This window comes from Ipomoea triloba, chromosome 15 (assembly GCF_003576645.1).
Source record: "Ipomoea triloba cultivar NCNSP0323 chromosome 15, ASM357664v1".
NCBI classification, from domain to species: Eukaryota; Viridiplantae; Streptophyta; class Magnoliopsida; order Solanales; family Convolvulaceae; genus Ipomoea; species Ipomoea triloba.
In genome coordinates this window covers 21,719,644-21,743,385 of record NC_044930.1, presented here as the reverse complement: position 1 = coordinate 21,743,385, position 23,742 = coordinate 21,719,644, and the positions used below count along the sequence as shown (strand labels likewise).

The 23,742-nt window shown below is 34.2% G+C and overlaps 1 protein-coding gene across 1 annotated transcript; it reads left to right on the top strand.

The window, feature by feature from the left end:
• Positions 1-9,646: 9,646 nt before the first annotated feature.
• Positions 9,647-12,957, top strand: LOC116007058 (vesicle-associated membrane protein 711-like). Its single transcript, XM_031247637.1, has 4 exons — positions 9,647-10,096; positions 11,046-11,236; positions 11,586-11,749; positions 12,495-12,957. The coding sequence occupies exons 1-4, from the start codon at positions 9,880-9,882 to the stop codon at positions 12,586-12,588; spliced, it is 666 nt and encodes a 221-aa protein (XP_031103497.1). The 5' UTR covers positions 9,647-9,879; the 3' UTR covers positions 12,589-12,957.
• The last annotated feature ends 10,785 nt before the right edge of the window (positions 12,958-23,742 follow it).

The window sequence follows — 23,742 nt, the reverse complement described above, 5'->3', positions numbered from 1 at the left end:
TTTGAGATGATCTAAGCTAAAGGGGGTTGGATAATGAAATTGATGTTTTCACCTTTATCTAAAATGGCGTTTGACAAAAAAATCCATCATGACATATATACATAAAGTGTCCTTAAATCAATGTTGAGTGACTAAATTAGTCGATTTTAAAATTGATGATCAAAAGTGCCACTATGTCAAAAGCTATATCTAACCGTCATTATACCGTAGACTGCGGTCACTGATACTACAGTTTATCTCAAAAGATACTGCCTTTACATTTGTTTTTATATTATCGAATGAAACTGTAGTTATATCGAAATGTAACTGTAGTTGTGTTGAAATGTAACTGCAGTGTATATGAACTGATACTGAATAACAGTTTCACATTGCGTTTTATATTATCGAATGAAACTGTAGTTATATCGAAATGTAACTGTAGTTGTGTTCAAATATAACTGTAGTGTATATGAACTGATACTGAATAACATTTCACATTTGTGTTTTTATATTATCGAATGAAACTGTAGTTATATCGAAATGTAACTGCAGTTGTATTGAAATGTAACTGCAGTGTATATGAACTGAACGTGAGTGGCGCGGAACGGATGTCGTTTCATCTTCTGTCTGTTTTCATTAATCAAAACGATGTCGTTTTGATGCGCGGTCCACAATCCATTGTGGACCGCGGTCCACGATATAATTTTAGCGACTACAAAATCTTATTTTCTTATATATACTTGTGTAATAGTCAACTCCACGTTTCAATGACTTGATGCTAGACTCGACCTTCTAAGCTGTCGTTCAAAAGATAAAAATTGTATTAACTCATTTTATAAATACATTTAACATTATCCATTTATATATATATATATATATATATATATATATATGGTAGGGTTCCAGTGAGACCACTTGCTTAGGTAAGATCATGAGATCACATCTTGTGCATCCATGTAATACTTTTCAATGGTCTAGATTGATTGACACACACACTTTGTTCGCACACATTTAATCACCGTTCGCACACACTTCAACTTGGAATCTTAATCAATCTACACCATTAAAAAATTTTGAGATCAAATCTTGTACATCAATCACCGTTCGCACACATTTAATCACCGTTTGCACACATTTAATCATCGTCCGCACATCTTAATCACCATTCGCATACATTTTATTACCGTTCGCACACACTTCAACTTAGCATCTTAAATCAATCTAGACCATTAAATTATTAAATGGATGCACAAGATCTTATCTCACGATCTTACCTAAACAAGTGATCTCATATGATCCTAAGTATATATATATATATATATATATATATATATATATATATATATATATATATATATATATATATACACACAAGAGTAATATACTCCTGTTGATGTGGCCGGTTTTAATTTGTATAGAAAAAAATAGAGTATTGTCTTTATTTCTTCTTTTTTTTTTTTCACTCAATAAAATTTAAATGTCTGAAGAGAATTATATGTTGATTTGAGATTACATTTATCATTTTTCAATAATATAATAAGTATGGACGACCTTGGTGTATGGTAGTTGGTGTGATGGACCATCTGGAGTGGGATTCGTGATCTATATATGATGCTCCTTATTTTTACTCTCTTAAATTATGATGTGGAGCACGGTCCAAAATGACGTCGTTTTAATATTAAAATAATAATTTTTACTTCGCACGCGTGTTAGAATAATAAACATTCTGGAGTAGTATAATGTATTTTATGAATTAGAATAATGTATTTTATGCGTTAAAATAATGTATTTTATATGTGTTAGAATAATAAAATTTCTAAGGTAAGATAATGTACTTTATTAGTTACAATAATTTATTTTATGAGTTAGAATAATGTAATAATGTACTTTGTTTTAGAATAATGAAATTGAGTAATATAATTTTATATGTTAGAATAATGTATTTATGTGTAAAAATAATATATTTTATGAGTTAGAGTAATATACTCTATATATTTTTGGATCGTGGTCAACAAGTCTAGGCAATAATGATTCCGCAAATATAAAGTGAAATATAAGAAAGGCAACCACTCTTGAAGTCTTGAATTTAAAACATTATCTAGTTATAGCTATACTAGATCTTGTCAACCACATGTAATGACATGCATTAATTAGCAATGCCATATATCACTCAACCTACAATTAAAATACACGTAACCTCTAGATTTATTATACTAGCATTTAAAGATAGGCAGATAGCCATAATATATATTTGGATAATATGGTAGAGCCGTAGGCATTAGGCAATTTTTCATTTGTTGAATATTTGTTGGGAAAAATGGTATAGATGAGTGTTTTTACAAATGTACTCCTTTTTGTCTATCTAAAAGTTATAAGATAAAGGTAAACCATAGGGATATGCCTTTTTTTTTTTTTTTTTTTGGTGAACGGGAGGAGCCCCAGGCTCCGGGAGGTTAGCGACGCCTGCTAGAGGCAACGCCCGATAAATCACGTCGAAGAAGATCATTTAACCCTTCCGAAGGGTGATCCAACACGGTCGTACCCCAAGACAAACTTTGCCTCATATTGGCTAAGAAGTCGGGACACTAATTGCCTTTAGGAAAGATGTGCACAATCTTGGAGGTACGTACGAAACTGGCCCATGAGAGTCTTGCAGTCTGTAACTAAGGTATTAAAGTCAGACGAGGTTCCGTCTTCTCTGCACATAACATTGACCATGGCTTTAAAGTCCGTTTCGATCAGCTATAATTTTGGAGAATAGGGATCTGCTTATTAGTAAGCCTTTGAATTGACTTGCACTATACGAGACGGCAAATTACGGTCCACACAGCTGTGTAGGCCACGGTTCAAAACGACGTTATTGAATTTTATGAGTTAGAATAATGCATTTTATGAGCTAGAATAATGCACTTTATGTGTTAGAATAATGCACTTTATGTGTTATAATGAAACTTCTGGGTAAGATAATGTCTTTAATTTTATGAGTTAGAATAATGTACATTATGAGGGTTGCTATTCCTACCACCTATGGTGCAAATAACACTGAAATTCACAAAAGCTTGCAAATTTCAATAACTTTATAGGTGGTATAAATAGCAATAAGGTATAAATATGGCTATTTACACCACCATTGTCAACTGTATTAATTACACAAAGAAAAAAGGTGTTGAAATTATTATTTAAAAAAAAGGTGTTGGAATTATAGTTTTTAAAAAAAAAGGTATTGGTATTCCATATTATTTAAACAAAATTAAATTGAATAACAATTTAAAATTTTAAAAACTATATATATATATATATATATATATATATATATATATATATATATATATATATATATATATAAAACAGAGCAAGGGGTTGCTCCGTTTTTGTTTTGTTTTTTTTTTGTTTTTTTTTTGTTTTTTGCTTTGTTTTTTTTTTTTTTGTTTTTTTTTAAATTTTTAAATAGATATTTAATTTAATTTAATTTAATTTAATAATATTTCTAATTTCAATACCTTTTATATTATAATAAGGTAAAATAATGCATACAAAAAATTTGAGTTATAAAGAATATCATGAAAGTTTATTAAACATTAGATACTACAAAAAATAATTAAAAATTATTATACACAAAATTATTATACTATCACAATTTGAAATAATAAAAATAAATATTTTAAATATTTAATTACAAAATATTATAGAAAAAATTATTATTCTATCACAATTAAAAATATAAATAAATAAATAAATAATAAATATTTTAAATAGAAAACATAATGTTGACCAACTTTAATGAAGGTGGTGTAAATAGCAAATTCTATTTACACAATTACACCACCTATAAAGCTATCAAACCTATTAAATGGTGGTGTAAATAGAATTTTAGGTGGTACAAATAGAATCACCCTTATAAAAATGTATATGCAGCGGGTCGCGTGTAAAAGAATTTGCGTGAGATGACGTCTTTTTTGGACCGTGGACTGACGCAATAACTGTTGATACAAGACATGTTTTCACTTAGAATGGTGTTAAATGGTTTCTCATATGTATAGAGATGCAAATCAGCGTGTGAATTCAATGGTGAGTATTTAGGCAACCATTCTTCCCTTCCTCTTTACGGCCTAAAACCCTTAATTACTTTTTGTTGATCTTATTAGCACACAAAATTTAAAAAGTATGATGCATACTATGAGGGAGTTATATAAATATAAAAATATATGGTTATGTTTGTAAATATCTTTTTCTTGAATATTACTAATAAATATTACTTGGTAACTAATTTCTTAATTACATGTAATATACTATAATGTATATACACTGGCCCTGTTTGATAATATAGTTAGTTTATCAATTAATTTTGATTTAATTATTTGATCATTGTTAGTTGTTTGACTTGGTTAAACACCAATTTAAGTGTTTGATTAATTAGCTTTTTGTAATAGCATATTGCTCCAAAATGTTAAAATTTTAAAAAATTGTTTTGCTTTTTTGATTAGTTTTTTGAGAAAATCATTTTATATGCAATCAACTATCAACTAACAGCTAATTTAAACAGCCCACTATTAAAAAAAAGAAAAAAAAAAAAAAGAGGTCAGGTTTGATTCAGCTATAGAAATCCGTGCTCCTTTTAACCATTTTAAATAGATCTATTTCTTTTTTAAGATAAAAAAAAATCAATGATCTAATTTTGTTATTTTATCTTTTAAAAAAATAAAATAAAATAATTAGATCATTGAGATGAGCAAGAAAACGCATCAATTTAATCGAGGAAACACATTATACAACTTTTTCTAATTATGAAAATTGTTAGTGAAACATTTCAAAAATGTTTTCAATACAAAATTTGTCGAAAACACAAATATATACTGTTTCTTAAAACTTTTAGCATATCCTAACATAAAGCTACATTGAGCTAACATTTAGATGTATATGTACTTAGCAATATAAGGTTGTTATTATCCCATCACTACTCTATCATCTTCAAAAATTTCACATCACCAAATTTATAATTCCTTTGCTATTTTTTTTACATCCCTGCAATACTCTCCTACTTTTAAAAATAGTTACATTCCACTTTCGCGTTACATAAAAGAAAATAAATAAAAAAATAAAAAACAAAAAAAATAAAAATTGCAAAAGGTTGCCGCAGCAACAACAACGTTTTGTCAAGTTTAGCAAACTTGCTGCAATAGAAAGTTTGCTAACCATGTCATCATAAAAAAAATTTTGATTTTCAATATGCTACATCATCTAGCAAGAGAAAGATTAGATGGGATAAGGACAGCCTAATATACACACTGTTAAAATACAAAACAAATATTAATAAGTGTAAATATAATTGTGAGATTAGTCCAACGACCAATTAGATCAGCTGGCCTAATAGTGAATGAGCAGGTATTAGAATTATTAGGACTCTACATAATAGAGTCATACTATAAGTCTCAGTCCTAGTTTACTTATGATTCTCAGTCCTAATTTACTTATGATTCTCAGTCCTAGTTTACTTATGATTCTCTTGTATATATACTCTTGTATTCCTACAGTTATATTTTGTGAACTCTAATACAAACATAATTGTTCTCATCAGAATATTAGATGGATAAGTTGATTGCACTTTTGTACGATCATAATTCATATGCAAACTAAACAAACGATACAAACAAACGACTCTCGCTCCTTCCTTTAATTTGTTGTTTTCACATGAATGGACACTTCCTCTTGTCTTTATATTACGGAGTACTTATTAAGTAGTTAACTTTTTTTTTTTCTCAATAATGTATAGTTTATTATGACTAATTAACAAATCAATAACTTTTACAATATAAAAAAATTATATTATTATACCTTTAATTTTATAGAGGAATGCAGGCACAAGATGAGTTGTTAATGGGAGGTTCACATTATACATTTATCGTGAGAGAAAAAAAAAAGTAATGAATTTTTTTTTTTGAGAAGCAATTCAAAAAAATCTTGAAGTTTGAATTTCTAATCATACTTCTGTTCTGATTAAGTGCATCTTAGTATTAAGTAAAAACTGAGCGGTGATATTTTTTATTTTTTATTTTGGTAAATAATCATCATTTTATTAACAAATATGTCAAAATATCTTTTTCTTTTCTTTTTAATAATGGTATGTGGACATTATACCTTTTACGGCATTGTAAAATTTTTCAAATATAAAATATAGAACAATTAATAATAATAATTGAAATTCAACATATAACTTACGATAGTTTTTGGATGCCCAGTCTAGCAGTCGTTATACCGTGGACTATGGTCATGGTTGATACTGCAATTGTGTTGAACTGATACTTCAGTTGTATTGAAAGGGAACTGTAGTTGCGCGAAACAGAGGCCGTTCCATCCGTTTGAAACTGTAATTGTGTTGAACTGATACTGCAGTTGTGTTGAACGGATGAACAGCGTCTGTTCCGCGCAACTGTAGTTTCCTTACTTTCAACACAATTGCAGTATCAGTCATGATCATAGTCCACAATGCATTGTGGACCCTGCTCCACAGTATAATTTGCGACAGTATAGAGATTAGAACTATGGCTTCAAATAAAAATGAGTTAATTCTATTTTTTGTCCTAGAGTTGACAGTCCATTTTTAGTCATTTTTTATCAAAACATTCACATTTGGTCCTAGTATTATTGTGGCATGACCATTTTTTGTCCTCTATCAACAAAATAGTTTTAACACCGTTAAATATAAAGGCGTTTCGATCTTCAATTATAGGTTTTTCCAAAAAAATAAACATAAAAGTATAGTGGGGTTAACTCACTTTGTATAATAATGATCAAAATGTCTTTGTATTTAATGACATTTTAACGATTTTGTTGAGGAGGACCTAAAATGATCATGCCACAATAATATTATGACCAAATGTGGATGTTCTGATAAAAAAGGACTAAAAGTTGACTGTAACCTATAAATCTAGGACTAAAAATAGAATTAACTCAATAAAAATCATAAAATGCTATAAGTTTAACTGTCTATTTACATTCTATCATATGTATAAAAACAAAAAAAAAAAAAAAATTTATTATGACTAATTAACAAATCAATAACTTTTACAATATAAAAAAATTATTATTATACAGTCCTGTTTACTTATGATTTAGTAGTTACTTATGATTCTCTTGTTATATACTCTTGTATTCCTACAGTTATATTGTGAACTCTAATACAAACATAATTGTTCTCATCAGAATATTAGATGGATAAGTTGATTGCACTTTTGTACGATCATAATTCATATGCAAACTAAACAAACGATACAAACAAACGACTCTCGCTCCTTCCTTTAATTTGTTGTTTTCACATGAATGGACACTTCCTCTTGTCTTTATATTACGGAGTACTTATTAAGTAGTTAACTTTTTTTTTCTCAATAATGTATAGTTTATTATGACTAATTAACAAATCAATAACTTTTACAATATAAAAAAATTATATATATACCTTTAATTTTATAGAGGAATGCAGGCACAAGATGAGTTGTTAATGGGAGGTTCACATTATACATTTATCGTGAGAGAAAAAAAAAAGTAATGAATTTTTTTTTTTGAGAAGCAATTCAAAAAAATCTTGAAGTTTGAATTTCTAATCATACTTCTGTTCTGATTAAGTGCATCTTAGTATTAAGTAAAAACTGAGCGGTGATATTTTTTATTTTTTATTTTGGTAAATAATCATCATTTTATTAACAAATATGTCAAAATATCTTTTTCTTTTCTTTTTAATAATGGTATGTGGACATTATACCTTTTACGGCATTGTAAAATTTTTCAAATATAAAATATAGAACAATTAATAATAATAATTGAAATTCAACATATAACTTACGATAGTTTTTGGATGCCCAGTCTAGCAGTCGTTATACCGTGGACTATGGTCATGGTTGATACTGCAATTGTGTTGAACTGATACTTCAGTTGTATTGAAAGGGAACTGTAGTTGCGCGAAACAGAGGCCGTTCCATCCGTTTGAAACTGTAATTGTGTTGAACTGATACTGCAGTTGTGTTGAACGGATGAACAGCGTCTGTTCCGCGCAACTGTAGTTTCCTTACTTTCAACACAATTGCAGTATCAGTCATGATCATAGTCCACAATGCATTGTGGACCCTGCTCCACAGTATAATTTGCGACAGTATAGAGATTAGAACTATGGCTTCAAATAAAAATGAGTTAATTCTATTTTTTGTCCTAGAGTTGACAGTCCATTTTTAGTCATTTTTTATCAAAACATTCACATTTGGTCCTAGTATTATTGTGGCATGACCATTTTTTGTCCTCTATCAACAAAATAGTTTTAACACCGTTAAATATAAAGGCGTTTCGATCTTCAATTATAGGTTTTTCCAAAAAAATAAACATAAAAGTATAGTGGGGTTAACTCACTTTGTATAATAATGATCAAAATGTCTTTGTATTTAATGACATTTTAACGATTTTGTTGAGGAGGACCTAAAATGATCATGCCACAATAATATTATGACCAAATGTGGATGTTCTGATAAAAAAGGACTAAAAGTTGACTGTAACCTATAAATCTAGGACTAAAAATAGAATTAACTCAATAAAAATCATAAAATGCTATAAGTTTAACTGTCTATTTACATTCTATCATATGTAAAAAAAAAAAAAAAAAAAAAAAACAAAAAAAAAACAAAAAAAAAAACAAAAAATTCATCACATAAAATTATTAGATCTACCTCTTGACCTACAAAGCTACTTGAAATCAAAAGTGTTAATTATCAACTTGACAAAACTTGTTTATTTGTATGAGTTCTTAGTCTAATAAACACATATTTGAAAATTTTCACATTTAATTTCACTATTATAATGATGTTTATATTAATTGAGACTAACTTGGTTTTTTTTTTTTTGAAAGCAGACTAACTTGGTTAATTTTATAAAATCAAAAAATAAAAGGAAAAAAATTAATAAGTTAGAACTAGATGTTAAAATATAATTTTTTTCATATAAGACAATTTACACCATGGATTAGGATCTATATTGCATTGTAATCTAAATTAACATTCAAATTATGTGTCTATAGATAACATTCTATGCGATTGTAGTATCAGTAAATAAATTGAATAAACATAATATGCCAATTACATGCATATAATAAGTTAATTACAGGTTGGAATCTGATTGTGCCAGTGCCGTAGCAGCTCTATCCCATAGAAGTAAGGACCTTTCACATGTAAGATATACTCTCAAACATTGTGTTAGCATCATTTCTAATTTTGAGCACTTTTTTTGTTATTGTATGATTAAGAGATCATCAAATCTAATTGTTAATGCGTTAGCTAGGGTAGTAGGCTCTCTGTTAGAGTGTATCCAAACACTTCTGATTTTCTCAGACCAATATATGCTAAGTTCTTGGTTTTCAAAAAAAAATGTTAAGTATAACGTTTATAAACACAATTTATTAACTAAAACATATTAAATCAAACCTATGACCTCTTACTTGAGAGAGTCATAGTTATGCGACCACAAGGTCACAAGGTCTGTGGCAAAACATATAATATGTTAATACTTACCTATTTGAATTAGTGTGACAGAGCAAGATTAAACCTTCGTTATAACAATTGGAAATGTGACGATAAACCAACCCGCGTTCAGCTTTCCTTGTTCATTTCAAAACTCAAGACAGTAATTCTTCATCTTCTTCTCTGTAAATTTCACCATTTCAACTCACCTGTAAGCTGTAAATCCCGTTAATTTCTATAATAAACTACATATACATGCTATACACGTTATCTTACGTGTGTGTATATATATATAATATATATATATTCTCAAATCTTCAACTATAGGGCGACGGACATCAATATAATATAGTACGGAGTATATACATACATATATATCTGATTTAGAGAGCAGGGGGTGGGGGATATGGCGATCCTTTATGCGTTGGTTGGGCGGGGATCAGTGGTGTTAGCAGAGCACAGCGCGGCGTCGACGAACGCCAGTGCGATTGCGAAGCAGATACTGGACAATATCCCCGGGAACGACGACACAAACGTGTCTTACTCTCAGGATCGCTACATTTTCCATGTCAAACGCACCGATGGACTCACCGTCCTCTGTATGGCCGACGACGTCGCCGGAAGTAAGTTGAACCGTAAATTTAAGTAAAATAAGAAGTTGCTTGAATTCTCAGCTTTTGATCCTGTAGATTTAAAATTTCTTTTACTTAAACCTTCACTGGAACTCTAAAAGGGAAAAGCCACTCGTGGATTTGATTTTGCGTTTTACTGCAATTTTGTGTCAGCACTAGGCTTAAAAATGGAAAATTGTAAACAAAAATTGTCTCTAACTTTTATAATTTTAATTTCTTTTAGTGAATTTGACTGGAGTTTTGAAGGAAAGACGGATTTTTTTTATTTGACTTTGAGTTTCGTTGCAATTTTTCATTTGAATTGCTTTGAGGGCCTAGATCTTTCGTATAAATTATGCCTTAAATATAGAGTAGTAATACTGAAATTGAGAACTACATTAGCCCAAAACGAAAAAGAATTGCCATTGAGTAACTATTGAGTTTGAATTGCTATTTTCATTTGTATGAATGAATAAAAATAAAACCGAAGCACGAGTCTGTTGATCCTTTTGTTTGATAAATTTGAAAATGGTCCTGGCTATTATTCAATTGTTCTTTGGTTAACTAGGGAAAGTAATATGCAATACTATTAAGAGTTCCACATTGAAAATATTAGAGAGGACATATAAGTTTATAAGAGCATGAGTTAGACTAGTTAATTAATTGGATTTAATTTTTTTAGTATGGTTTGACTGATGTGCATTATAGCCCAATTAAATGACCATGGTATCAGACCTTGTAACGTAGGAAGGATACACATTGAAATAAGCTTAAGTGGCTTCAAGATGATGTTCTGAAAAATCACCTTTTTGGCTATTCTTAGTACTATTTTGACTGCTGTATCACTGCTTTTAAGTTTCTGCATATTTGGATTTGCAAACATCTACTAGTTGTTCTACTTTCAAGGCATGTGCTTGTCATCTTTTGTGTATATAGTTCATGGTGGCTCACTGCTTTGCAGGGAGAATTCCCTTTGCTTTCCTTGAGGACATTCATCAAAGATTTGTTAAAACCTATGGAAGAGCAGTTCTCTCTGCACAAGCTTATGCCATGAATAATGAATTCTCAAGAGTCCTCAACCAACAAATGGAATATTACTCAAATGATCCAAATGCAGACAGAATAAACAGGATTAAAGGCGAAATGAGTCAGGTAAATCCTGATATATCTGAAATACCTACATGATACAATACTGCATTAAAAAGTCTCCTTTCTTATTTAGTAACTCTAGGCTTTTAAAAACAAAAAATAATTTGGTAACTCTTGCTTTATTCTACACATTCATGTGTGTGAGCTACCTCCATTCTGAATGTATATAATGCTTGAATGCAATCCAGTTTTATGTGCGTCATTATTTTTGTAAATAAGTCACTTGGTTCTAAAGTTCTGTTTATCTGACCTAAACTGTATTATTTTTTTTATGTTCTCCTAGACATTCTTTTCTTTAATTATTTATGGGACATTATCATAGAAGTTTGAAGATGTCTATGTACTGTGACAGGTGCGCAATGTCATGATTGAGAACATTGATAAAGTTTTAGAGAGAGGGGATCGTTTGGAGTTGCTGGTTGATAAAACTGAAACTATGCAAGGAAATACCTTTCGCTTTAGGAAGCAGGCTCGGCAGTTTAGAAGCACTGTATGGTGGAGAAACGTGAAGCTTATGTATGCCACTTAAACTAACAATTACTTTTAATTTTTTCCTGTTTTCTATGCATAAAGATGGATTCTTTGAATTTTCCTACATTTTCATCTAAGCTCTTGGACTTAGCTTCTGTCACTTCTATTCTCACCGCTTTGTTCGAATGCAATCCATTTTTTCCCATAGCATTGTAATGGGAAATGTTAATGTTAGGCTAATCAGGTTGGTCTGCACATGATTTTCTTTAAATGCCATATCTGCCCTGCCCTTTGGCTGCATGTTTTGTTGTAAGCCATGGTTATCTTCTGATCCTATTCGGAAATGGTCTTTGAATCAAGTTATTATGTTGTGAACTTCTTCTAGTCAATAAGTCAATTGAATGTTGTATTTGATTTCTCTGTTTATGGCCTTGATATTCTTATTCACACCTTGGTGGCATAGTCACACGCTTGTCTGGCTGACAAATTTTTGATAAACACGTCACATCATACTGATGCAAATTTTCGTATTTTCTGTCAGTGATTTCATTTTTGTTCTCTATCTTTTACATATGGGTATTCTCTTTAGCTGTATATGTGTTCCGGTACTAAACCTCGTGCTGCAGAAGTCAGTTATTCAGAATATGGGCATTTATCACGTTATAGTTCAATCTAGTGATTACTGTTCATTTGTTTGATTTAAGGTTTGTCATTCGTATACTGACCACCTCAGATCCTTGCAAGCATAATCTACCTCAATGAACATTAAACCGTGTGAATTTTTTTGCAGAGTTGCAGTGATAGTCATCCTGTTGGTGATAGCTTATGCGGTTTTGGCCTTCATTTGTCATGGTATTACTCTTCCATCATGCCGGGGGAAGTGAGAATCGTGGTTCAGAGTATGGTCCTAAGTTGTCATCTCGACATGTGATTCTTTGCACCGTTTCCTCAGGTAAAGTGCAAATTTGTTTCTTCTTCTTTTTCTTCTTTGAGGGCAGCATGGCAGAGCCAATTCTATAAACTTCCATGCTTGTATGTTTTAAAGTTTTATGAAAAAAAAATGAAAAATACTACCACATGACTGTGATTTGATGAGATTATATGTTGTTAATACCCTATATATGAGGTGTAAGTTGCTTGTGATCATTCCAGTTTTCCAGTATTGTCAAGCTCTGTTGAGGAACATAGTAACTCTGACTCCAGTAAGAGTTTATGATGTAAATGCTTAGCTATATTTCTGGATTTTATCTTTATTGCTTTCATTATTTGGTTAGCAGTTAAGTTCATCCATCTTAGAACTAAATGCTCAGAAATATTATTAATTCACATCCAAATACTCCGTATCTAATAGTCAAATATGTTACTGGTGAATGCTTGATTGCATGATTAGGTAGATACCAAATGTGTAGCTAACTCCTAGACTATATATATTATTTTAATATAACTTACTCTTTTTTTCTTCTTTTTTTTTTTTTTTGTTTTTGTTGAGGAAAATATAACTTACTTTATTATATTGTTGTATCCGTTCATCTCTGTTGAAGTACAAAGAGTCATCGCCCCCACTGAGACTCGATCTCATGACTTCTCATATGGGAGGGTTACTACATGTCATCTGAGCACAAGGTGCTTGACTCTACACTATATTTTTAGTTGAGATGAAATAGATATTTTATTTTGTTTTTCTTTTTTTTTTTTTGAAATTGTATCTTTCTTATTTATTATAAAAAAAGGAGGTCCGGTTGAAATACATAGTTCCATATATTATAGTGTTTTGGTCAATTTAGTCTATGTACATTACAAAGTGGTACAATTAAAGACAATAGTTAACGGTGTTAATATTATTGTTAACTTAGCTTATGTGGCGTTGATATAATTACTGTCACATCATGATATTTATATTCGAACTCATATATTACTTTATAAATATTTAAAATTAATTATTTTTACCACCAATATATTAAATTAATAAGTCCAAAATAAATAATTACAACCATGCTCCCAATGAGATTTGAACACTTGATGTCAACATGCTTATAATTATTTATTTTCGACATATTAATGTAATATATTGGTGGTAGAATTAATTTATTAAAAATATTTTTAATATAATATATGAGTTGGAATATAAATATCATGATGCGACAATGATGACATCAGTGCCGCGTAAGTTAACGATATTATTAACACCGTTAACTATTATCATTAATTGCACAACTTTTTACAGTATAGGGACTAAATTAAACAAAATAAAGATACAATGATTAAATTAAACAAAATAAAGATACAATGACTAAATTGAACAAAACACTATATTATAGAGGATATATAATATTATTGGCAAAAGTAAAACTCATAACTTTTATATAGAAAAGTTATTTTATATCCACTCCTTCATCCTTTTTTGGGCATCCATGAGTAGTTATTGGGTAGATTTTCATGGTGTTCAAAAAATAGAATTTATTGATAAATTCACATTCATTGGTAATTCAGTATTATTTATGTAATGTGATAGAAATGTGCATATATTTAAAATAAAGATGTATTTATAAATATTTTTCTTAAATATGTATAAATATTCATTCTATTAATTTCGTAATTAAAATTAATATACTAAACTATTTATAAATAGTTAAAAAGAATTAATACCTCCAATGGTCTTCCGAGTATTAGCGATATACCAGTAGTGGTCCCTCGTCTTTAAAACGACCAGGATTCGTCCTCTATCTTTTTCAAAATAATCACCCGTGATCCTCTCGTAGAAACGGTGTTAAACTGACGTTAAAAATGAGGGAAAACTGGTCATTTCCATGTATTTGATGTTTAAGCTCAAATTTTCCAGTTGGGCGTCATTTCATGTATTTGATGCTTGGCCCAAGACTATATTTTTAGTTGAGATGAAATAAATAATTTTTTTTTTGAAATTGTATCTTTCTTATTTATTATAAAGAAAAAAAAAGGTCTGGTCAAAATACATAGTTCCATATATTATAGTGTTTTGTTCAATTTAGTCTCTGTACATTACAAAGTTGTACAATTAAGGACAATAGTTAACGGTGTTAATATTATTGTTAACTTAGCTTATGTGGCGCTGATATCATTACTGTCACATCATGATATTAAAATTCCAACTCATATATTACTTTATAACTATTTAAAATTAATTATTTTTACCCCCAATATATTAAATTAATAAGTCCAAAATAAATAATTACAACCATGCTCCCAATGAGATTTAATTTGAACACTTGATGTCAACATGCTTATAATTATTTATTTTGGAAATAATAATGTAATATATTGGTGGTAGAATTAATTAATTAAAAATATTTTTAATATAATATATGAGTTGGAATATAAATATCATGATGCGACAATGATGACATCAGCGATGCGCAAGTTAACGGTATTATTAACACCGTTAACTATTATCATTAATTGCACAACTTTTTACAGTATAGGGACTAAATTAAACAAAATAAAGATACAATGACTAAATTAAACAAAATAAAGATACAAGGACTAAATTGAACAAAACACTATAGTATACTAGTATAGAGGATGCATAATTTTATTGGCAAAAGTTAAATTCATAACTTTTAGATAAAAAAGTTATTTTATATCCACTCGTTCATCCTTTTTGGGGCCTCCGTGAGTAGGATGAGAACTGAATATTGTATTGATTCAATTGAACAATTACAATGATGAGGAATAGGAGATATATATACTAGGGGAGTCTCAGGTAGAGTAGGATAGCTAGTCCTAACGTGACTCAAACTCAAAGAGTCCTAATACTCCCCCTCAAGCGCAAGGTAAACTACTAACCTGAAGCTTGTCCCTAAGAAAAGAAAATCTAGGACTGGGCAAAGCTTTTGTAAAGATATCAGCTAATTGATCTTTTGTGGAAATAAAGTTAACCTGAATATCTCCATTGGCAACCCTATCTCTAACAAAGTGGTAGTCAATCTCCACGTGCTTAGTTCTTGCATGAAAAATTGGATTCGCACACATATAAGTAGCACCAAGATTGTCACACCATAATTTGGGAGTAAGGATGCCATCAATTTTGATCTCACGCAGCAAGGACATGATCCATATGACCTCAGCACAAACATCAACCAAGGCTTTATACTCAGCTTCCGTGGATGATCTTGCAACTGTCTTCTGTTTCTTGCACACCCAAGAGATAAGATTGGTGCCAAGAAACACTGCATACCCACTAGTAGATTTACGGTCCTCAGGACAACCAGCCCAGTCAGAATCAGAGAAAGCATGAAGCTCTCTAGAATTTGACTGAGTTACACGCAAGCCGAATGAGAGGGTGCCTTTGACATACCTGAGCACTCGTTTTAGCTGCTCCCAGTGAGACAATGTTGGAGCATGCATATGTTGACACAATTGATTGACCGCAAAGGATAAGTCTGGCCGTGTAATTGTGAGATACTGGAGAGCACCAGCCAAACTCCTGTATTTCGTTGGATCTTCATATGAATCTGAATTAAGCAATGGAGTTTTCGATGTAGAAATAGGAGTGGCGAGAGGTTTACAATCAGTCATTCCAGCCCGTTTCAAGATGTCTGACATGTACCGCTGCTGAGAAAGAATAACACCATTGCTAGTTTTGACTAGCTCAATTCCAAGAAAGAAACCAGGTTCACCAAGATCTCTAATTTTGAAAGCATTAGACAGTTTAGAGAGTAAATCAGACATTAGTAGCTCATCAGTCCCCATTACCAAAATGTCATCAACATATACTAAAAGATACACACATGCAGAACCACGAGAGTAATAGAATAATGACACATCAGTCTTTGAAGCTATAAACCCAACAGAGAGTAAAAAAGTATGCAGCCGATTAAACCAAGCTCGTGGAGCTTGCTTTAAGCCATATAAGGAACGCCTCAACAGACAAACGTGATCAGGCAATTGAGCATCAGCATACCCGGGTGGTTGACGCATATAAACAGTCTCAGCCAAATCACCATTCAAAAATGCATTGTGTACGTCAAGCTGCCTAACCACCCAACCTGAGGAAATAGCCAAACTCAAAAGCAATCTGACTGTAGTGGGTTTCACAACCGGACTAAAGGTGTCAAAAAAGTCCTGACCAAGAACTTGATTAAACCCTTTCGCCACAAGTCTCGCCTTATGCCTCTCTATTGAACCATCAGCTTTACGTTTAGTACGAAAAACCCACTTACACCCAATCACATTCATACCTGGGCGAGGAGGAACTAGAACCCAAGTCTGATTGTGCAAAAGTGCATTGAACTCCAGATCCATTGCTTCTCGCCATTCAGAAAATTTAACTGCCTGAGTGTAGCAAGTGGGCTCGGTAGGACAGGCCTGAGTAGAGAGAGCCAAAAGTGGAGCCACAGACCGACTCCTCGTAGCCATTGCATGGGAGCGAACAGTCGGACGTGTGGACTTGCCACGGGGTCGTCCTCTTTGACGAGTAGGAGCAGCAGTGGTGGTGACAGGAGAATCAGCCTGAGCAGAATCAGCAAGAGAAGATGGCAATACCTGTAAAACCGATTCAGCCCACGGCTTCTGCACAGAGGGAGGAGATGGCACAGCAACCCTACTAACAAAGGGAAACACATTCTCGTCAAAGTGTACATGTCTGCAGATATAAATCTTATTAGTCGTTAAGTCCATGCATCTGTACCCCCTAAAAGACTCAGGATAACCTAAGAAGACACAAGGAGATGACCGATACGACATTTTGTGACGATTATAAGGACGCAAGTGAGGATAACAAAGACAACCAAACACACGAAGAAAAGAGTATGAGGGAGAAGATTTATGTAACAATAAATGAGGACTGGAATTATGCAAAACACTAGATGGCATTCTATTAATCAAGTAAACAGCAGTTTCAAAAGCAAAGTCCTAAAAACGAGATGGAACAGACGCACGAGCCATAAGAGTAAGACTAGTTTCGACAATATGCCTGTGCTTCCTCTCAACACGACCATTCTGTTCATGAGTGTAGGCACAGGATTGTCTATGATTAATCCCTAACTGAAGAAGAACAGTATGTAACTTTTTGTATTCAGCTCCTAAGTCCGACTGAATAGCCTTAATTTTGCGATTAAATGACCGTTCAACTAAGGCACGAAACTTGTCAAAAATGGCATACAAGTCAGACTTCAATTTCATAGGATAATACCACGTGTAACGAGAATGGTCATCAACAAAAAGAACAAAATAACGATAACCAGAAGAAGACAAAACAGGAGCTGGTCCCTAAATATCAGTATAAATCAAATCAAGAATATTCGAACTAACAGAGTCTACACGTGGCAAAGGGAAACGAGTAGACTTGCCCAATTGACACGCAGAACACAAAGAAGAAGGACAACGATTATTGCGACTAGAACCACTAACAGAACAAAAAGGAAGAATACGATCTAAGACTCGTTGATGAGGATGTCCCAAACGATCATGCCATACGGAAGAGGAAGCACGGGACGAGATAAACGCACGGGGATTGTTTTTCGGAATGGGCAACGTGTAGAGACCACCGCAACTATTGCCGCGAAGAAGAATTGCCTTGGTTGCTATATCCTTCACAACAAAAAATGATGGATGAAACTCAAAAAAGACTTTATTATCTTTTGCAAAGCGTTGCACAGATAAAAGAGAGGAAGACAAACCAGGAACATGTAAAATATCAGACATCCTAAATACTTTAGACGGGGTAGAAAAAGAAGCATGACCAATATGACTAATAAGCAAACCTGTACCATCACCAACTCGAAGAGCATCACCACCAGTGTACTCTTCAGATGTAGAGAGCGCAGCAATATCAGGGGTCGCGTGATTTGTCGCCCCAGTGTCTGGAATCCAAAGATGCGAGTCAGACACAAGATTCGGCACATCCTCAGCATATGTTAAATGAGCTTGGAGTCCACGGCCAATTAAAGAAAAACAGGCTGGTGCAAGATGGCCATAATTGCCACATAATTGGCATTGAGGCTGCCAATTACCACCACGTCGCCCACGTGACCTGCCACCGCCATGCGAGCCACGTCCACGCTGCACACCACCGCCCTGCTGCTGCTGCTGGTCGGCGAAAACAGCACCGCCACGTGACTGATTCCCACCGCGGCGATTCGATCCGCCACGCCAAGACCGCAACCGACCTCCACTACCACGCTGGCCAACAAAAGCCGCAGCTGCAGGGGCTGGAACACTGCCATAGCTATCACCGGTAGCGAACTCATGCGAGCCAAGGAGATCGGCGAGTTCGGGAAGACGCACCGGCTGACCTCGAACATTCAAAGAGGCTACGATAGAGTGATATTCTGGACGTAAACCTCTGAAAATATACATATTCTGATCCTCCAAAGGAACCGCACTGCCAGCAAGAGCTAGATCTTCCACCATAACTTGCGCACGAGCAATGTAGTCGACGGCGGAGGCATCACCTTGGCGTATTGTTTGCAGTTGTCCAAGAATATGCATAATTCGAGCTTGACTGGAAGAAGCGAGAGCCTGCTCAAGCGCCAACCAGAGATCATGCGACGTAGTGCAACCAATTGCGAGGTACATAACTTCCGACGAAAGTGAAGAGATTAACATGCTAAGGACCGCCTGATCTTGGCGCACCCATGGAGCATGCAGCGGGTTGGGTAGAGCAGCAGCAGCGGAGGAGCCTTCAGAAACGGGAAGAAAACGATTAGGGCAAGAGTTCGTGCCATCAACGAAACCCATGAGGTCGTGCCCACGAAGAAACGGAATAACCTGCGTCCTCCAAAACAAGAAATTCTTGTTCGTTAGCTTAATGCTAACATAGTGATGCGCAGCAGACAGAGAAGCGGCTGCGGAAGAAACAGCAGAAGAAATAGCTGCATCAGAAACGGTCCGTTCGGAAGAATTAACAGAGCCGTCAGCCATTGGAAAATAAACCTAGGCTAGCTGATACCAGATGAGAACTGAATATTGTATTGATTCAATTGAACAATTACAATGATGAGGAATATGAGATATATATACTAGGGGAGTCTCAGGTAGAGTAGGATAGCTAGTCCTAACGTGACTCAAACTCAGAGAGTCCTAATAAGTAGTTATTGGGTAGATTTTATGGTGTTCAAAAAATAGAATTTATTGATAAACTCACATTCATTGGTAATTATTATTTATGTAATGTGATAGAAATGTGTAAATATTTAAAATAAAGATGTATTTATAAATATTTTTCTTAAATATGTATAAATATTAATTCTATTAATTTCATAATTAAAATTAATATACTAAACTAGGGAAAATGACATATTTAGTCTCTGAGTTATAGGGATAGTGCCGACTCAGTCCCTGAGTTATGGCCGTATACGAGTTTAGTTCCTCAGTTATTCGCGAAATGGCGAGTTTAGTCCCTGACCATTAAATTTGACGAAAAAATTAAAAAATATTTAAAATTTGAGGGGTAAAATAGGAAATTCACATTTTATTCTTCTTCTTATATCAAAACCACTTTTACAACATTATTTTTCACTTCTTAGCCTAATTATTTTCAAGATTCTTCAATTTTAAAAGCATTTCAGTAACTTTCAAATGACTTGCTAGGAACCTGGCTCTCGTATAACACATTTAAGACTTAGCACGAACAAAGAAACACATGATCATTGTATTTAGGTGTATGAAACACACTATCTTAATAAGTTTTGATTTTTTTACTAAGCAACAAATGTAATCAAATTAAAACTTTTGAGATACAAAATGATGTCAAATTTTTCAGGTTGCTTTTTTGAGAAATTCACCAAAACCAACACGACGAAACCAACATTGGCCTACCTGATACGAAAAGCTTCGTACTTTCCTATGAACTTGAGAAAACATGGTGACTACACGACGAAACACGCGAACAGATCAGCTAGTGAGAGATCCGCGAGAAGCTCTTAATCTCCCCCGTTCTCGCGGACCATCCAACCAATCGGTTCCTCTACGGGATGCCGGCTAAGAGAATCCCTAGAGGGAGGAGAGAACCCACTCGGACATACGTTCACTGGATACTGGTGTCCCTCGGACCCAGCTGGTCGAACTTCACCCCGAGATAATAGAAGCCGCTGAACACCTCCTTAGATTCCTAAACTTAGGACAAACGACGAGAGGCGAGTCCCAACCAGACCCCTCTCATGAAAACCATGAACCTCGGACAGCTCAGGGGGCCTCGCAAGAGGGTAATCTCAGACCATGATCGTTTGGGAACACAAAACCTACAACCCACCGCCGAACGACCTAGACAAGGAAAAATCATGGCGGGAAACCCACGACAAGGGTTAGGCTCAAGATCGAGAAATAGTTGAGCATGCCAGGATGCTAAGGGACATCAAGAAAAGGATCGAAGGGGGAAAAGACCAGTCAACCGTTCTATCCCTATTATCTACCAGTCCGTTCACGTTAGAGATATAAGAATATTAGGCACCTAGGGACTTTAAATTCCCAGCAATGCCGACGTACGACGGAACGACAGACCCTAGTGATCACCTAACTAGTTTTCAAGCAAAGATGATAGTAATAAGAGTAGGGGACCCGATGTACTATCGAGCCTTTATTTTTCTCTCGACACTGGGAGGAGTCGCACAACGATGGTTCTTATCATTGCCACCACGATCTATTGACTGCTTTAAAACCTTAGGTGAACGATTCATAACATACTTCGCGAGAAGCATAAAAACCAAAAAGAACTTCATGACCTTGACCGCCATACGACAAGGAAAAGCGGAGATCCTGAAAGAATTCTTGAGAAGATGGCAAAAGGACGTACAAAAGGTGGAGGATCTGGATGACCGAACAGCTTTAACACTCTTCACAGAGGCCCTAAGATCATGGGGCCTATTCGCCAACCTCTGAAGGGATACACCCGAGACATACGCCTAAGCTATCCAGCGAGCCAACAAATATGCAGAGACGAAAGAGGCCTTACGGCAAAAGCAAGAGCGGGAAGCAAAGCGACCCCGTGATGAGGCAGGAATGCATCCAACGGACGGACCATAAAAAAGAGAAAGCATACCAAGTACCCTCAGAAGACCGACCAGTCCCCGTATGAGATGCAACCACCCGCCCCGCGTCTGCAAGAGACCTGTCATCGCCACCTCTCTTGCAACCAGATGACCAACCACATCATGTCCGACCATCCGATAGGGAGCCTAAATATTGTCGTTATCACATGCGTTTGGGACACACCACCGAAGAATGCATCACTGTAACCTCTCGGTTTTTCCGACAAAGTTAGGGTTCGAAAAATATTTTTTAGGCTATAATATTTATGAGATGATCTCTCGGTACTTCAGAAGGATTTTTTTTATAAGTGAGGCTAATTATTAATAAAGCTGCGGTCTACGTACCGGTCACGAACCGTAAAATTTTTAAGGATGTATATACAGTTCGAATTTTCCTAGAAAATGGATTATTAAGTATGATACGATTAAGCCTGAACTTTCTATTTAGTTCAAGTGGAAATTTAAACGGACTGTAAGAGTAAATTTGTTACGGACCTTCGTACCTATATTTCGCGAGATACCGAAAAATTCCCAATTCTAGTGATTATCGACAGGATTATTTTTAGGATAATTTTGGTGTTAGGATTTTCCCGAATTAAGCTATAATCCTCCGAACTTTCATCTGATTTAAACCCAAACTGGCAAAAATCCTCCGAACTTTCATCTGATTTAAACCCAAACTGGCAAAATAACTCCGAACTTTCATCTGATTTAAACCCAAACTGGCAAAATAAATTAAGATCTTCAACTGATTTAAACCCAAACTGGCAAAATAAATTAAGATCTTCAAAGAGGCACCATAGGGAGTTGACATGTGGCACTCAAAATCCCCACTTGGATTGGATCATTAATGGCATGTCATATAGGTATGGGAATGTTGCACTTGTTACTTAATTCTCAAGCCAAACTCACATCATCTCTCTCTCATCTCTCCCATTCCCTCTCCCATTTTCGAAAATACAAAGGAAAGAAAGAAGAAGGAAAATCTTAGTCTTCTAACTTTGTGATCCAAGAACTCCCTAGCTATCTCTTCAACTCAAAGTGCTCTATTGTAGGTAAGAACTTTGGTTTGTTCGGTTAAATCCCTCCTAGAACTTAAGCTTAAACTTAAGGTTCATGAAAATATTGTTGTTATGGTGATTTTGTTTATGATCTTCGGTGAAAAGTTTGAAGGAGAAGATCACCATCATTCTACGGTTTAAAAAAAATCTTCTTGGGAGGTAAGGAATCCCTTAAGTAGGCTTAGTCACTTGAAGGTGATCAAATGCTAGTAAACTATGTGACTAGGAATTTTTTTATGAAAATTATGTGTTAAGTTTATGGATCTATAAGTTGGCTCACAAGTCTATACGTTGATTTTTGGTAAATTTTAATATGCATGTTCATAGTTATTTTATGCATATATATGTTGTGTTGGGTCCATATATGCTTATATTTGTGAAAATGGTGGAAAATCGGGTCGTTACAACCCCGATCTTGCGGCCCGAAGTGGGCAGAAACGGATGGACGCGACAGTGGACGTGTGTCCACCGCGCGCCCAGTGCGAAACTTGGTTCGGCGCCTTGGCCGAGAGGCTGGACGCGGGCACGGACGCGCGTCCGCTGCGCGTCCGTGGGCGTCCAGAATTCGGCGAGAAATGCCGAACCAGCGGACGCGGTCCGGACGCCTGCGTCCGCTGGTGCGGCCAACCGCGAGTCCGCGCGACGCGGACTCATTTTCGACTTATTTTTGACCAAACTTTTCCCCGATGTTTTTAATCCCGAGTGTTATGATGTTTGAAAGGCCTACGGGCAAAAGAGATCTATTTTTGAAAGAAATATCCGTTTTGGAAAAATTATGTACATCACTTTAGAAGAAAATATTGTTGTTGAGAAATAAGTAAAACTCTTGTAACTTGAGGAATTGTGTTGGGAAGCCTATGAGTAAATAAAAATGTTTATAAAACTTACGTCGAAAGAACGTATGCTATTTTGGTAAACAGGTTGTCAAAACCTTATTTTTGAGGAAAATACTACTTTTAAGGAGTGAGTACAT

Bases quoted from the DNA above. Each gene is read 5' to 3' on its own strand.
- LOC116007058 (XM_031247637.1), top strand. From the start codon at position 9,880: ATGGCGATCCTTTATGCGTTGGTTGGGCGGGGATCAGTGGTGTTAGCA. The intron at 10,097-11,045 runs GTAAGTTGAACC...ACTGCTTTGCAG, and splicing joins GGCCGACGACGTCGCCGGAA to GGAGAATTCCCTTTGCTTTC. The intron at 11,237-11,585 runs GTAAATCCTGAT...GTACTGTGACAG, and splicing joins TTAAAGGCGAAATGAGTCAG to GTGCGCAATGTCATGATTGA.